Source organism: Salvia miltiorrhiza, chromosome 2, assembly GCF_028751815.1.
Source record: "Salvia miltiorrhiza cultivar Shanhuang (shh) chromosome 2, IMPLAD_Smil_shh, whole genome shotgun sequence".
Taxonomy (NCBI): Eukaryota; Viridiplantae; Streptophyta; class Magnoliopsida; order Lamiales; family Lamiaceae; genus Salvia; species Salvia miltiorrhiza.
Window position 1 is genome coordinate 74,902,880 of NC_080388.1, and position 14,547 is coordinate 74,917,426.

Below are 14,547 nucleotides of genomic sequence, written 5' to 3' on the forward strand. Positions count from 1 at the left end.
TAAAATGTCCTAATTATAATTACATTATTTTTAAAGAATTATAGTACTTATAAATGTCATTAAATAAAATTGTGACATTTTATAAATTAATAGACATAATTTTATGTTGTGGTGCCTCTTAAATTCGATAAATCAGTTGTTGTTTTTTTCTTATTTGTTACTATTATTGAAGAAAATATGAAAATACACGCATGCACTAAGTGACTCGAACCTTCAATATATCCTCAAATATATTAATTGGGTTTGGAATAGTCCCATAAGAAGAATAAAATTCTTTAATTAATTTAAATCTCTATTGAATATATCCTTTTCGATTGTAGAGTTTGGTACGTCCCTAAGTATGAACACATGGAATCCTAACAGCTAACGTTATGTTGTGATGTGAATGACATAAATTCATATTCAAAAAGATTTTTGAGTTTCACTTCCTATAAAAGCAGCAACTCTATTGGTAAATCACAAAAAAAATTGCAAGAGAAAAAAAATAAGAAGAAGCTGATATTTTAGTGTGACAAAAAATGGGGGCGGCGGCGGCGACGACGACGACATCCTTAATTTTGTTGCTACTTATGTTTGCTGTCTTAGCAGCTGGTGGAAGAACAAAGATTTCAAGAGAATTGGAATCCAATAATAATGGAGATGGATTGTGTAAGCAAATTGTGGAGACTCAAGGATATAGCTGTGAAGAACATAGGGTAAGAACAAACTTAAGTGTGTGTGTATTTTTTTTTTAATTATATACTCCCTCCGTCCCACCGAAAGTGGTGCGTATTCCTTTTTGGGCTGTCCCATCGAAAGTGGTACATTTCTTTTTTTGGTAATAATTTTACACTACAAACAATGTCGCCCCACTACAATCTTATTCTCCTTAAATCCCGTGCCCAAAAGAAGTGCACCTCTTTGACCGGGACAGAGGGAGTAAGTTTTATGGATCGGTTATAAATTATTGGATAAATATCATATTAAACCTCCAAAATTATGACGTGGCTCGTTGGATGCCACTGTATAATTTACATTTTATGGCACAAAACGTCTTGGCTTTTTTGTCATATCGTTTAAAAAAAACTAAGTCCACGCTCGATACACAAAATAACATTATTTTTTAAAATGATATGACACAAAACGGCGTCATTTTGTGCTATGTAATTTAAAATAATAAAATATAAATTATATGGTGGCATCCGCTGAGCCACGTCATGATTTCGGGGACTGGAAAATGGACACATGACATTTTTTATACAAACATAATAATTTAGGATTTTAAAAAATATTTCTTACAATTCAAAATATTTTTAATAAAGCAGGTATAATTGGAGGTTTAATATGATATGATATTTACCCTAAATTATTTTTGCAACTAATCGAGGGTAATACCTACGTGTATTACGCATGTGATTTATCATTTACACATGTGATTTTGGATTGGGCCGGGTCACAACCAAATGTCGGGCCAATTTGATTCGAAAAAGGGTAATTTTAAACATAGCCCCCAATTTTCTCTCTATAACCCCTTATTTAAAAAAAATAAAAACAATTAGAATGGTACTGTTATACCCTTATAGCCCCATTTTACGCCCTATTTCTCTTTCAATGTGAGGGTGGTGGCATTGGTTTGTTTATAAAAGCAACTCCTTTAGTGCCACATCAGCGCCACATCAAAAGTTTAAACCTACCAACTTTTATAATTTTACCTCTGCAACAATAAACCTACAAAAGCAACTCCTTTATGGGTCCTACCATATCTCTTAATATTATATATACATATATATAAATGTATTATTATCAATTTAAATGTGTATTTCATTTAAATTATGCAAGATAATTATATATTTAATTTAATTTAATTCTATTAAAATTTAATTTAATTTAATTTAATTATAATTTTATTTTATTTATTGAATAGCATATATTTGCACATATTATTCACCAACACAAATTAAATTAAAATTAGAAATTAAAAGAGAATTTTAATAATTGAAAATACATAATTCAAAAGGAAATTACATAGATAAAAGTAGAAATAACAAAATCACCAATTACGCTTTGCTTTAATACTTGCCACAATCATGGAATGAATGTGGAGTTCTTCATCTGTCATTCCGCTAGCTGTTTCTGCATCTTCTTCATCAGCAATAGCAATCATCTCTCGTTCTATATCATCTTTCGCTGTTTCACGAATCCAATTCTTAACCATTTGTTTTATTTGATCTTGATTTGGGGAGTTGGACATTTTGAAAGAAAAATAGAATTCAGAAATAAACACAAAAAACAGAAGATGAGTTATGGTATACAATAATGAGAACTAGAACTATATATAGATAAGAAAACTAAAAATAATAATTAAAAAAACTACAAATAATTTAGCAAACAAACAAGCTAGTGTGCAAAAAAAGAATGAAATTAAAATGCAAATGGCCTGCCAACAATTTCAGGAAAAAAAAAAAAAAAAAACAGAAATTTTAAACATGGAAAAAAAAAATTGCAATGAAAGTGTGATTTCTTTGCCACAATTTTCTTATTCGAAATGTATGAAAAATTAATATCAGCCAAAAAAATGGAAATACATTAAAAATTGGAAATGGATGAAAGCTACACTTTTTTCTTGAGTTTTGTGCAGGGAGTTGAGTTCTATGCTTGGGAGCCAACTCCCCAAATTCACGCCTAGTCATCAACTTGCAATAATATAAAGCTAGCTCCCAACTCCTTAAGCTTGGCAAGGAGTTGGCGTTGCCACCACCCTGAAACGACCAAAATGCTTACGAAAATTCTTCCACAAAGACAAACTGTAAGGGTCGCCCCTACGCCTATTACAGCTCTTAATCTTTCCTTGATGTTACAAAATATGTTAGTGATAGTGTGACTGGAAAGGAAAATTGAGAAAACATTTACTCTTTGAAGAAATCAAGAAAGTCTGCAACTTTTTTGTTCTTTTTCGGGACATGTGAAGCCCAAGCTCTCAAAAAATTCTACAACATTGTGGTGAGAGCCTTGGTACACAATCCTTCCACCAGACAAGAGAATTATGTCATCGAAGAGTTGAAAAGTCTCAGGTGCAGGCTGCAACAGAGAATTGACGACAGTTACTCTAAGAATGTGGACAGATTATTTTACTTAATTCATGATTTCCGTTTTATCTGCAAAACTGGAGGTTTTCAAAATTTTGAAATTGTGGAAATTTGATCTTTATGACATGAGAAAACAAGAGAATTTTGATTTATTTCCCCCCAGATTTGAGAGAGAAAGGGGGGGGGGGGGGGGGGGGAGAAACGAGAAATTGTGATGGAGGAAGAAGGAAACATTTATTTCAGAGATTAGGATTATACATTTATCTATTTTTTTCGATAAAATAGATTTATTTTTCAAGAGATTACACTTGATGTTCTTCTAAATTAATTTTTAACTATTAATTTGTCACATTTTTTTTAAATGAGGCTATAAGGGTAGAATAGTATAATCATAATTATTTATATTATTTTTTTAAATAAGGGGTTATAGTGAGAAAATTGGGGGCTGTGTTTAAAATTACCCTTCGAAAAATCATGCCTTGGGCCTGCAGGAAGCCGGGCTTGATTTGATTATGGGTCGGGCCAGACCATGCTTCTTCAAAGCCCGATTGGTTTTCGGATCAGCCCAACTGTTTGACAACTGTAATTTAGAGCTTTTAATTGTTGTGAATGATGACATTATTTTGAAGAATTTAATATTATGAAGTCTTAGTTATAAAATAAGATCCACCAATTTTTCAACAATTTCAGTTTCATGAGTCCAAATATATATAGTATAAAATAGGAATCATTTTCCAATTTTTAGATCGTAAATCTACAGTAAATTCATCACTTATTGAATGAATTTCAATTCATCATTTTTATCGGGAATTCATAATGTTTCATAGCGAACTTATTTTATATATATTTGATCAGGTGACAACCAAAGATGGATACATCCTTAGCATGCAAAGGATTCCGACGGGGCGATCGGGCGCAACGACAAAGGAGCGGCCGAAGCCCCCCGTCCTACTTCAACATGGCATATTGAGCGTTGCTACTTCCAACTCCTTCTAGTTTTCATCTTTCAGGTCCTCGAACATACCTTAACCAATGTAACTACATTTATTAAAACTTATTTATTTGTCTAACAGGATGCAACGATATGGCTGGATATGCCTTGTGATAAAGCTCTAGGGTTCATCTTGGCAGACAACGGCTTCGATGTATGGCTGGCCAACGTGCGAGCCACGGCCTACAGCAGTAGACATACCTCGCTTAGCTTTAATGATTCGGTAATGGATCAACGACCCTTATCATCAGGCGTGTATAGGGACAGGGTTGATCATATTTTGTATTTCCATTTTTAGCATTTTCTGAAAGGCGTTATTGCCGGAAAATATTCATGTAGGATTGATTCTGAATCGTCTCACCGTGAACAATTTCGCCCAAATCTAATCCGAATAGTCCCACGACTTGCAATTTCTCATAACGCAGATTAGATTTGGGCGAAATTGCCATATTCTCGCTTGTTATTGGTCTACACCATTGCTTAAACCCCCTAATATCAATGGATTATTCCTATTGAATTTGGGTGAAAATGCCGTTCGTGTGACGATTCAATGTCAATCTTAAATGCATGTATTTTTGGCGAAAAAAAAGGTTATGATATAAATCAGAAAATTGGCAAACTTTAAGTATTTTTCGATAATAACCCTTTTTCAAAATATATCTCCAACTAATATAAACTAATTAAAAATTCTCAACTTTTGAAAGTTTGATTTATGCCCTACTTCACATGATTCGAAGACGAAATGATTTTTAAGTGATATTTTTTCCTCCAAAAAAAAAGTCCACTTAAAGAAAGAGAGCATAACTCAGAGTTAAGCTTTGCTTCTCTTCCTGAGTTCTGCTCTCCCTCTTATGTGAATATTTTTTTTTAAAAAAATTCTTTTAAACCTTTTTTGGTAGAATGATGCCGTTTTATGGGTGAAATGAAAAATAGACATCTATCTAAGAATCCGGTGAGGTGACTGGTCATTTTGCTGCCGAATTTTGTAAAATGTGAGGTGGAACAAAAAATCTACCTAAGAATCCAATGAGGTGACTCGCCATTCTGCCGGCGGATTCTTTGAAGCCAGACATAAATAATTTCTTTCCTAAAAGTTGAGGATTTTTTAAATGAAAACCTTAGTTTGAGACATTTTCTGAAACACGCTAAAAGTTGGAGATACAAAACATGGTTAACCTCTATAGATAGATAGATAGATAGATAGATGTGTCTCATTCCGTGTTTGGAAATTTAGGAATACTGGGAATGGTCGTGGGACGAGCTAGCCGCCTACGACTTCCCAGCCACGGTCGAGCATGTCTACAACCAAACAAGGCAGAAATTGCACTACGTTGGCCATTCCTTGGTAGCAATTCTAAACACTTTTTTTTTTTCGTTAGCTCAATTTTTTTGTTAATTATTTTGTTGATGATGGTAGGGCACTTTGATGGCGTTTGCCGCGTTTTCGCGGCACAAGGTTTTCGACATGGTGAGATCTGCTGCTCTGCTTAGCCCCATAGCTTATATGGGGCAGCTGCCATCTCCTGTTTCTAGAATTGGTGCTGAGTTATTCCTTGGTGAAGTAAGTGATAAAACTTTGAATTTCTGTGCTCTTCGGTTTTGGCCTTTTTTTTCTGAAAAATGCATCTGTTGATGATCAGGCCTTTTTCTGACAGGCGTTTTATTGGCTGGGAATCAGAAAAATCGCCCCCGAAGAGTGAGAAACGAGCAACTTATACACTTTTTAGGGGCGTTTACTTTTCATGATTAATAAGATATACGATTCAGTATTATTATTATTATTATCTTCAAGGGACATCCCAAAGTTGATATTTATCACTCAAACATGTAGAAATGGAAATAGGTCTCTATATTTGTGTTGATTAGTGACATTTTTATGGATTTAGGATTCTTAGTAACATGGAATAGGAAATAAGCTCAAAAGTTTTTGTTTAATCTCTTGTTATGAAAGAAGTGGACATTTTATGATTTTGGAACATTTTTTTATGAATTTTGGGATTCTTTCTTGAAATCAAACATGTAGGAAACAACTCAAATCATGGAGATAGCTAGATCTTTATGTTTGTGTTGATTAACATTTTTATGGATTTAGGATTCTTTGTTGGCCTCTAATTAACATGTAGGAAAAAATAGACATGTTATGAAAAAAATGGACATTTTATGATTTTGGAACATTTTTTTTTTTTTTGTGGATTTTGGGATTCTTTGTTGTGAACTCAAACATAACAATGTAATGGAATTTGAGATTCTTTATTGAATTTGACAATTTATGATGATTTCTAACAATTTAATGGAGTTTGGGATTCTTTCTTGAATTTGACAGAGACAGAGGTCCTCCTTCCAAACTTCTTGTTGATATCTGCAAACAAATTAATTGTTCCAATTTGGTGGATCTTACGAGTCTTTCCTCAGGTAAAAAAAAAAAAAAAAGTTTCATTAACTACTCAAATGAATCAATTCTATTAGAGGTTATTTCCGAAAAATACTCCAAGTTTACCAATTTTCTGATTTATGTCATGATCTTTTTTTGGCAAGAAAATAGATGAATTTAAGATTGATTCTGAATCATCCCATAACTTGGAATTTCGGCCAAATCCACTCTGAATAATCCATTGATTAAGGGATTTAAGCTAAGCTGCATATCAATAATAGAACAAAATAGGGCAATTTCGCCCAAACTCAATCCGAATGAATAGTCCCACAATTTGCAATTTCTCACTGCTACATCATATTAGATTTGGCATTTGGGCGAAATTAAAAATTGTGGAACAATTCAGAATTAATTTTAAATTCATGTACTTTCTGATTAAAAAAAAAAGATCATGATATAAACGAGAAATTAAGTTGGTAAACTTATGGTATTTTAACCCCAAAAAATTAATTCCCAATTTTCTCTCCTTCAATTTTAGGCCCTAATTGTTGCATGAACTCTTCAAGATCACATCTTAATCGCCAACAACCAACCTCAACAAAGAACCTGATCCATCTATCACAGAGTAAGATCAAAACTTTCGCGCCTATTTTCTTTTTTAAAAAAAATATTTATTCATCTCGAGTAGCAGTTGCGAGTTATTGGTGCTTTAGCCAGTGATCAGGAACGGGAACATAGCGATGTACGACTATGACACCGAGGAGGACAACCACAAGCACTACGGCCAGGCGACGCCCCCAGAATACGACATGACTATGATCCCGACTCACATCCCTCTCTTCCTCAGCTACGGAGGGAACGATTATCAATCTGATGTTAACGACGTGCATACGCTCATCAAGACGTTGTCGGGTCATGACCCGGATAAGCTTGTGGTGCAGTATGTAGAAAGCTATGCTCACCTGGATTTTGTCTATGGTGAGAATGCTAAGCAAGTTGTGTACGACCCTGTGATGGCCTTCTTCGGATCGAACTAGAATTCGAATGCATTGTAATAATATGCATATTTTTGTGTGCGTGTGCTGACCTAGCGATAAAATGGTTAATGCATCAGGTCAGAGGTCTCAAGTTCAAGTCCATCGTTATATGATATTTTGAAAATTTTGTTTCTCCCTACAAAATGAAGAATGTGTTATCATTGTAAAATTTCAAGGCCGGCCTAAGGATCCAAAATACTCCAAAAAGATGAATTATGGATACATAATTCATGATTTAAGACTTTACACCTAGGATTAACAACATTCTAATAATTTATGGGCACAGAAAAAGAAATAACAAATGGAATACGGCCCCAAATATAAGCTATTGAGATAACAACTAATAACCTTTTTTCTATTAATTAATAGTACAAAACAAGAAAACCCCATCTATTGAGATAGCGATGCGCCTTATCCCAATAGTAATATTACTCGAACCATAAATCAATTTCATTATCACAAAAACTATTCTCTATTTTTTTAAAATTAGAATTACAAGAGGTATCTAAATAATAATCAAATAAGCAACTTGCACGCAGGCGAGACCTCTACACCACACAAAAGTGGAAAAATAACCAGACGCACGTAGGATCACTATCCACACAAAGGTGATAATACTACCCACACGATTGAACCCAAGACCTCTCACAAAGGAAAGACTTTGGGTATTTCAACTTTGCCACTTGAGCTAGGCCTCATTATCGGCAACTATTCTCAAATTTAAAAAATCACTTTCAGAAAATAGAAAAGTTATCTTGTTTACTTGTATACCTAGCTATTTGTCTTTTTTGTGTTCGAGAACACAAATTCACATTTATTCATGGCACAAAACGATGTCGTTTTGTGCATTACTAATTCTTACTATAATGACAATAAACGATGTCGCGATCGCGTCAATTTTTTGGAGCCAAAAAATAAACAGATGACACGATTGATACGAAATCAATAATTCATGATTAAATTTATTTTTGATATATATAGTTCAAGATATAATGACAATAGTTTGGAGATGAAGTGACATTAATCCTATAATTAATTACATATTTATCCAATCATAGAGCCTTGTACCTTATTATGAACACATGGAACAGTATAGCAGCAACGATATCTGAAAAATAACATATAGTATAAATTATTATTCAATCAGATTTTGAGCTTCACTACCTATAAAAGGCAGCAACGCCATCGATATCAATCAACAAAAAAAATTAGCGCACACACACACACACATTATATTAAAAAAAAATCTATGACAAAAATGGTGATGAAGACAGCGACATCCTTAATTTTGTTGCTACTTCTGTTTGCTGTCTTAGCTGTAGGTGGAAGAGCAAAGATTTCAAGGGAATTAACAACCATTAATTATGGTGATGGAATCTGTCACTTAATGGTGGAGACACAAGGCTATACTTGTGAAGAACATATGGTAAGAACAAATGTGTGTGTGTGTGTTTTCTATAAAATCTTGAACTCAATTTTTTTAAAAATAAAGCCTCTATTAAAAGATTTTTTTTTCTACATCCGCCCTACTTAATTATGGGTCGGGTCGGGTTGGATTGGGTTGCGATGGTTCTAAACCCGACCAAATTTCAGGGAGATTCTATCTGAATATCTTTGCCTTTTTTCGGGCCACGGGCAACCCGATCCAGTATAATTTTGGGTCAAGCCTGACCATGCTTTTTGGGTCACCACCTTTTTCAGGGTTAAACGACGTCGTTCCATGAACAAATTTCACCTATAAAAAAAAAATCAAAAATTGAAAATAATATAGCTAGATTAAACCGGTTGTAAATAGTCCATCACGTATCGAAACTTTCTAAATATAGAAATCAAGACTCGAAACGAGTCAAAAGTCGTTATTTATTTAGCAATTAACCCTATTATATATATGTTTAATCAGGTGACAACAAAAGATGGATACATCCTAAGCTTGCAGAGGATTCCTACGGGGCGGTCGGGCGCAACGACAAAGGGGGGGCCGAAGCCCCCCGTCCTACTTCAACATGGCCTTATGAGTGTTGCTACTTCCAACTTCCTTTCAATTTTCATCTTTCAGATTCCTCAAACGCACATTTAATAGTCTCACTACACTTGCTAAATTTTATTTATTTAATTTTTATTAAAAAAAAAAAAAAAACAGGATGCAATGACATGGCTGGCTATGTCTCCTGATGAATCTCTGGGATTCATCTTGGCAGACAATGGCTTCGACGTATGGTTGGGCAACGTGCGAGGCACGAACTACAGCAGTAGCCACACCTTGATCAACTCTGTTAATCCGGTACCAACGACTTTCGTAGTTGGCGATCATGTTTTGTGTCCTCAATTTTTAGCATTTTCTAATTTATGTCTTCAATTAACAATATTTACTAGAGTAAAAGAAATTCTAATTTTGGAAAAGTTTGATTTATATCCTACAAATTCGCTGACAGAATAATGAGTCACCTCGCCAGATCCTTAAGTGATTTTTTTTTCACATCTTACCTACTAAACAACGTCGTTTTGCCAAAAAAGAAAAACATATTCACCCGCTCTCTCAGTTCTTGGTTGGATTTTTTTTTTTTCAGGTTTCTTGTTTTTTGTCTGCAATTTTTGGCGGATTTAAAAAATGTTCCAACTTTCGTTATCTATCCAGAACCCCCAACATTCAGCGTTTTTCAAAAAATATCCCGCTACACAAAATCATAGACATAATAATGAGTCACCTTGTCAGATTCTTAGGTGGAATGATGATGTTTTATTGGGCGAGGTTGAAACAAAGTTTCCACCTAAGAATCATAATAATTCGACGATGTGACTCATCATTTATTAATTTGTTGGATTTTGTATAACAGGATTTTTTTAAAAAAAACACCGAAAGTTTGAGGTTTTGAATAAAACACGAAAGTCGTGGATATCGTTTAGAATTCGTTGAAAGTTGGGGACGCCAAACATGATCAACCATTTCATTGCCAGAATTTGTAAAGCGTGACATAAATCAAACTTTCCAAAAGTTGAGGATTTCTTAATAGAAAACATTAATTAAGCATGTTTTTTGGAAAATACTAAAATATGAGGACATAAAATATGATAAACCTTATTTAATATGTATACTCATCTGTCTCATTTCATTTTTGGAAACTTAGCTCTACTGGGATTGGTCGTGGGACGAGCTCGTAGCCTACGACCTCCCAGCCATGGTCGAGTATGTCCACGACCAAACAGGGCAGAAGCTGCACTACGTTGGCCATTCCTTGGTAGCTGCTAAACACATCTATTCGAACACTTTTTCTCAGTTATTGTCCCAACGTTTGTGCGAATTTTAAGAAAAAATGTATTGACTATCACCTACTATTCAATTTTAAAGATAGTCTGGTTTTGCACATGAACTTTGAAAGGAGTCAAAAAATACATAAATTTTAATGTTGTAGTAATTTTGCCGCAAATTCAATTTTCGTCCAAATTAAAGTTAACGTGGCGAGTCGAAATATCGATGTGTACTCATCGGACGTTTTAAAAAATAACATCGTATAGGACATCTCTAAAAGATATCGTATAAGACATCTCTAAATTTTTTTGACTCATTTCAAAGTTCATGTGCAAAATCAAACTACCTCCAAAATTTATGTATTTAGGCGCTAATAACCCTTTTATTTTTGAAATGTTGGATATTTTTTTGCTCATTTTTTTTTTTTTTTTTTTTGATAGGGAACTTTGATGGCGTTTGGAGCATTTTCAAAGCACGAGGTTTTGAGCATGGTGAGATCTGCTGCTCTGCTTAGCCCCATAGCTTATATGGGGCAGATGCCATCTCCTCTTGCAAGAGCTGCTGCTGATCAATTCACTGCTGAAGTAAGTAATTGAACAAACTTTGAATTCTTGTGCTCTTCGGTTTCGGGGTTTATTTGCAAAAACGCGCATCTATCGAGTCCGGTGGCTTCTCCTGATGATCGTACCCTTTTGTGGCAGGCGACTCGCTGGTCGGGAATCCAAGTATTCGCCCCGGGAGGGTGAGAAACGAGCATGAAGCTAACTTTTAATTTATGATTGAGTATTTTTATCCTCGTTATCGGGATTTATCTCTTCTAACAAGATTTCAATTCATGCATGTTTGGTAGGCCTTATAAGCCTGGATAGTTAAATAATCATAAGTATACATTTGATACCCCAGATTAGGGATGTCAATGGGTGGGTTAAAATTGTTACGGTTCCGGAACCAGAACCGACCCATTGCTTAATGGATCCACACCGAACCAGATCATTAAGTGAAAAATTAAATGGTGCGGGTAGGTTAATTACCCATGGGTATTATAAGACCCATAGATCCAATAATACCCATTACCAAACTTAAAAATGCCCAAAAAAGACCAAAAAAGCCCATGGTCTCGATACACCAAGTCCCAATCCCACCTCAGCCCCACCACCCCCACCCACCCCACCCCCCCAACTCAAAAAAAAAATTTTGGGAGGGGGGTGGGTGGGTGGGGTGGGTGGGGGTGGCGGGGCTGGGGTGGGATTGGGGAGAATTTTTTTTTAAAAAAAATAAAAAAAAATTTGGGGTGTGGGGGGGTGGGGTGGATGGGGTGGGCGTGGGGGGTGGGTGGTGGTGGGTTAGCGGCAAAACATGTCGGGTCGGACCGGACCCATAACAAACGGGTCGGGTCGGATCTGACCCGTCAGGTTTTGGGTCTAAATGGGTCCGGTCTAGAACCAGAACCGTTGCTTTATAGCTCAACGGGTAATGAGCGGTTCTGGTTCTGGTCCGGGTAATATTCACCCACTGACATCCCTACCCCAGATATTTAATCAAGATTGTCTGGGATAAAACCAAGACTCTCTCGTATTTCACTATTCCTCATAGAAAACCTAACGATACAATAACTATTCATTATATTACTTATTTTATTTTTATTAATCAGTCTATTTCCAAACAAGTGCTATTAGTAAATAAGAGTAATAGATCAGCCTATACTATTTTTATCTATGTAAGTTAATTCTCAAAAGTAAACGCTCATTTATTGAATATGGTGTTTTGCTTCAACTTTATCTTTATGTTGATTGAAAAATTTTTGTTTGAAAATCATGAATTTATGATGATTTGTAACAATTTTATGGAATTTAAATGTGACAGAGGTCCTGCTACCCAACTTGTTGCTAATATCTGCAGTCACATGGATTGTTCCAATATGGAAAATGTTCTTACAGGTAAAAAAAAAATATGAAAAATGAAAACAGTTTCATTAATGCCTTATTACATGCTTATTGAACTAGGAAAAAAATTCTCCATCTTCTCACCTTCAATTTAGGCCCTAATTGTTGCATGAACAAGTCAAGATCAAATCTTGCCCCCCAACAACCAACCTCAACAAAGAACATGATCCATCTATCCCAGAGTAAGATCAAGATTTTCGCGCCTATTTTACCATTTTTATTATGGGGTATACGTGCTTAAATACACGAACTTTTAGCAAATTTTGGTTTTACACGTGAATTAAAAGTTTTGTCTTCAAATATACGAATTTTCAATCGTGTTCTGATTTTTCGCACGATTGCCAATCACATCCAAATTTAGTTATGAGATGGACTGATCTTGAAGTGTCTACCTGGTCAAACGGCCAATGTAATAAACTACGTAGTTGGATGTCTACGTCACTTCAGTTAGTTACAATGACATTAACTCGCTCATGTGTGAAAAATCAGAATTGAGTGAAAGTTCGTGAATTTAAGCGCAATTACCCCATTTTTTTTTATTTGAGTTATTCACCTCGAATAGCAGCTCAGAGTTATTGGTGTTTTTGCCAGTGATAAGGAAAGGGTCGATAGCAATGTACGACTATGGGAACGAAGGGGCCAACATCATGCACTATGGACAGGCGACGCCTCCGGCTTATAGCATCACTAGCATCCCCAATCAACTCCCTCTCTTCCTCAGCTACGGCGGGGAGGATCTTCTCTCCGATGTTAAGGACGTGCAGACTCTCATCGACGCTCTATCGGATCATGACCAAGACAAGCTTGTGGTGCAATATAGAGAAGACTATGCTCACATGGATTTTGTCCTTGGTGTGAATGCTAAGGAACTTGTGTATAGCCCTCTCATGGCCTTCTTCAAATTGAACTAGAATTTGTGTTATTAATTTTACATTTAATAAACTATGCCCCTTATGGCTTTATCCAATAGTCATACTGATCAAATCTTATTTGACCCATAAATCATTTTCTATATCAACATCAGTCAAATAATTTGATTACTTGTTTGAAATTTACCTATAACTTTAATAATAATAAATATAATTGCATTCAATCATGTACAAAACTATTCTCAAATTTAATAAATTCTTGTTTTCGTCTCTACCTATTTGTCTTTCTCTGTTCCAGAACACAAACTCACATCTATGTTCCCATTGAAAACCAAATTAAATTTTTGTGAATATGTCACTAGACTTATCATGTAAATTAAATTTCATTTGAGTTCGATCGATAAATTTTACAAATTAATGAGCTTTTCACATAATTCTATTTTTCATCAAGTGTATAATTCAGTTTGATTTTAATTATCACGAATTAGTAATGAAATAGCAACACTCAAGCACGATTGGTTGATTAGTTGTGTTCAAAATCGGTTCATATATTAATTCTGGATATCTTTTGTAAAACACATATTCCATCCGTCTCATAAAAACATGCATAGTTTTCTTTTTTCATTCGTCACATAAAAACATATGTACCCCATTTATAGTACTCACTTCATTCCACCTATCTTGAGACAAATTTTTATTTGGGCGTCCCACCTATCTTGAGACATTTTCTTATTTGGCAAAAGTTTTACCCTTTATTGATCTTTTCAGTTTTTCATTTCCACACAAAACACTAATTTCTTAAATCTCGTACACAAAAAAAGATCTCAAGATAGTCGGGACGAAAGGAGTAATAATTCTCCCACTATAAATCACAATCAATGTGGGACTCTTTCTCCACTCACACTACACTTTATAGGATTTCTTAAAATTCGTGTCGTCTCATACTATGCATGTTTATATGGGACGGAGGAAGTATAATTTGAGGTTTAAAATGATATTATTACTATTATTATTATTGTCCAAT

The 14,547-nt window shown here is 34.8% G+C and overlaps 2 protein-coding genes across 3 annotated transcripts; both read left to right on the top strand.

Moving 5' to 3' along the window:
- Positions 1-450: 450 nt before the first annotated feature.
- Positions 451-7,600, top strand: LOC131009420 (triacylglycerol lipase 2-like). 2 transcript variants are annotated; one of them, XM_057936736.1, is made up of 9 exons: positions 452-695; positions 3,921-4,037; positions 4,139-4,279; positions 5,291-5,401; positions 5,474-5,617; positions 5,712-5,752; positions 6,380-6,468; positions 6,966-7,052; positions 7,145-7,600. In XM_057936736.1, exons 1-9 carry the CDS (start codon positions 519-521, stop codon positions 7,462-7,464), a joined length of 1,227 nt encoding a protein of 408 aa, XP_057792719.1. In that variant the 5' UTR covers positions 452-518; the 3' UTR covers positions 7,465-7,600. The 2 variants fall into 2 exon arrangements, with proteins under 2 accessions (XP_057792720.1, XP_057792719.1); XM_057936737.1 differs by lacking the exon at positions 5,291-5,401 and having other exon boundaries at positions 451-695.
- Positions 7,601-8,722: 1,122 nt separating this feature from the next.
- LOC131009422 (triacylglycerol lipase 2-like) lies at positions 8,723-13,699 on the top strand. Its single transcript, XM_057936739.1, has 9 exons — positions 8,723-8,890; positions 9,365-9,481; positions 9,605-9,745; positions 10,590-10,700; positions 11,152-11,295; positions 11,413-11,453; positions 12,575-12,648; positions 12,750-12,836; positions 13,246-13,699. Exons 1-9 carry the CDS (start codon positions 8,723-8,725, stop codon positions 13,563-13,565), a joined length of 1,203 nt encoding a protein of 400 aa, XP_057792722.1. The 3' UTR covers positions 13,566-13,699.
- The last annotated feature ends 848 nt before the right edge of the window (positions 13,700-14,547 follow it).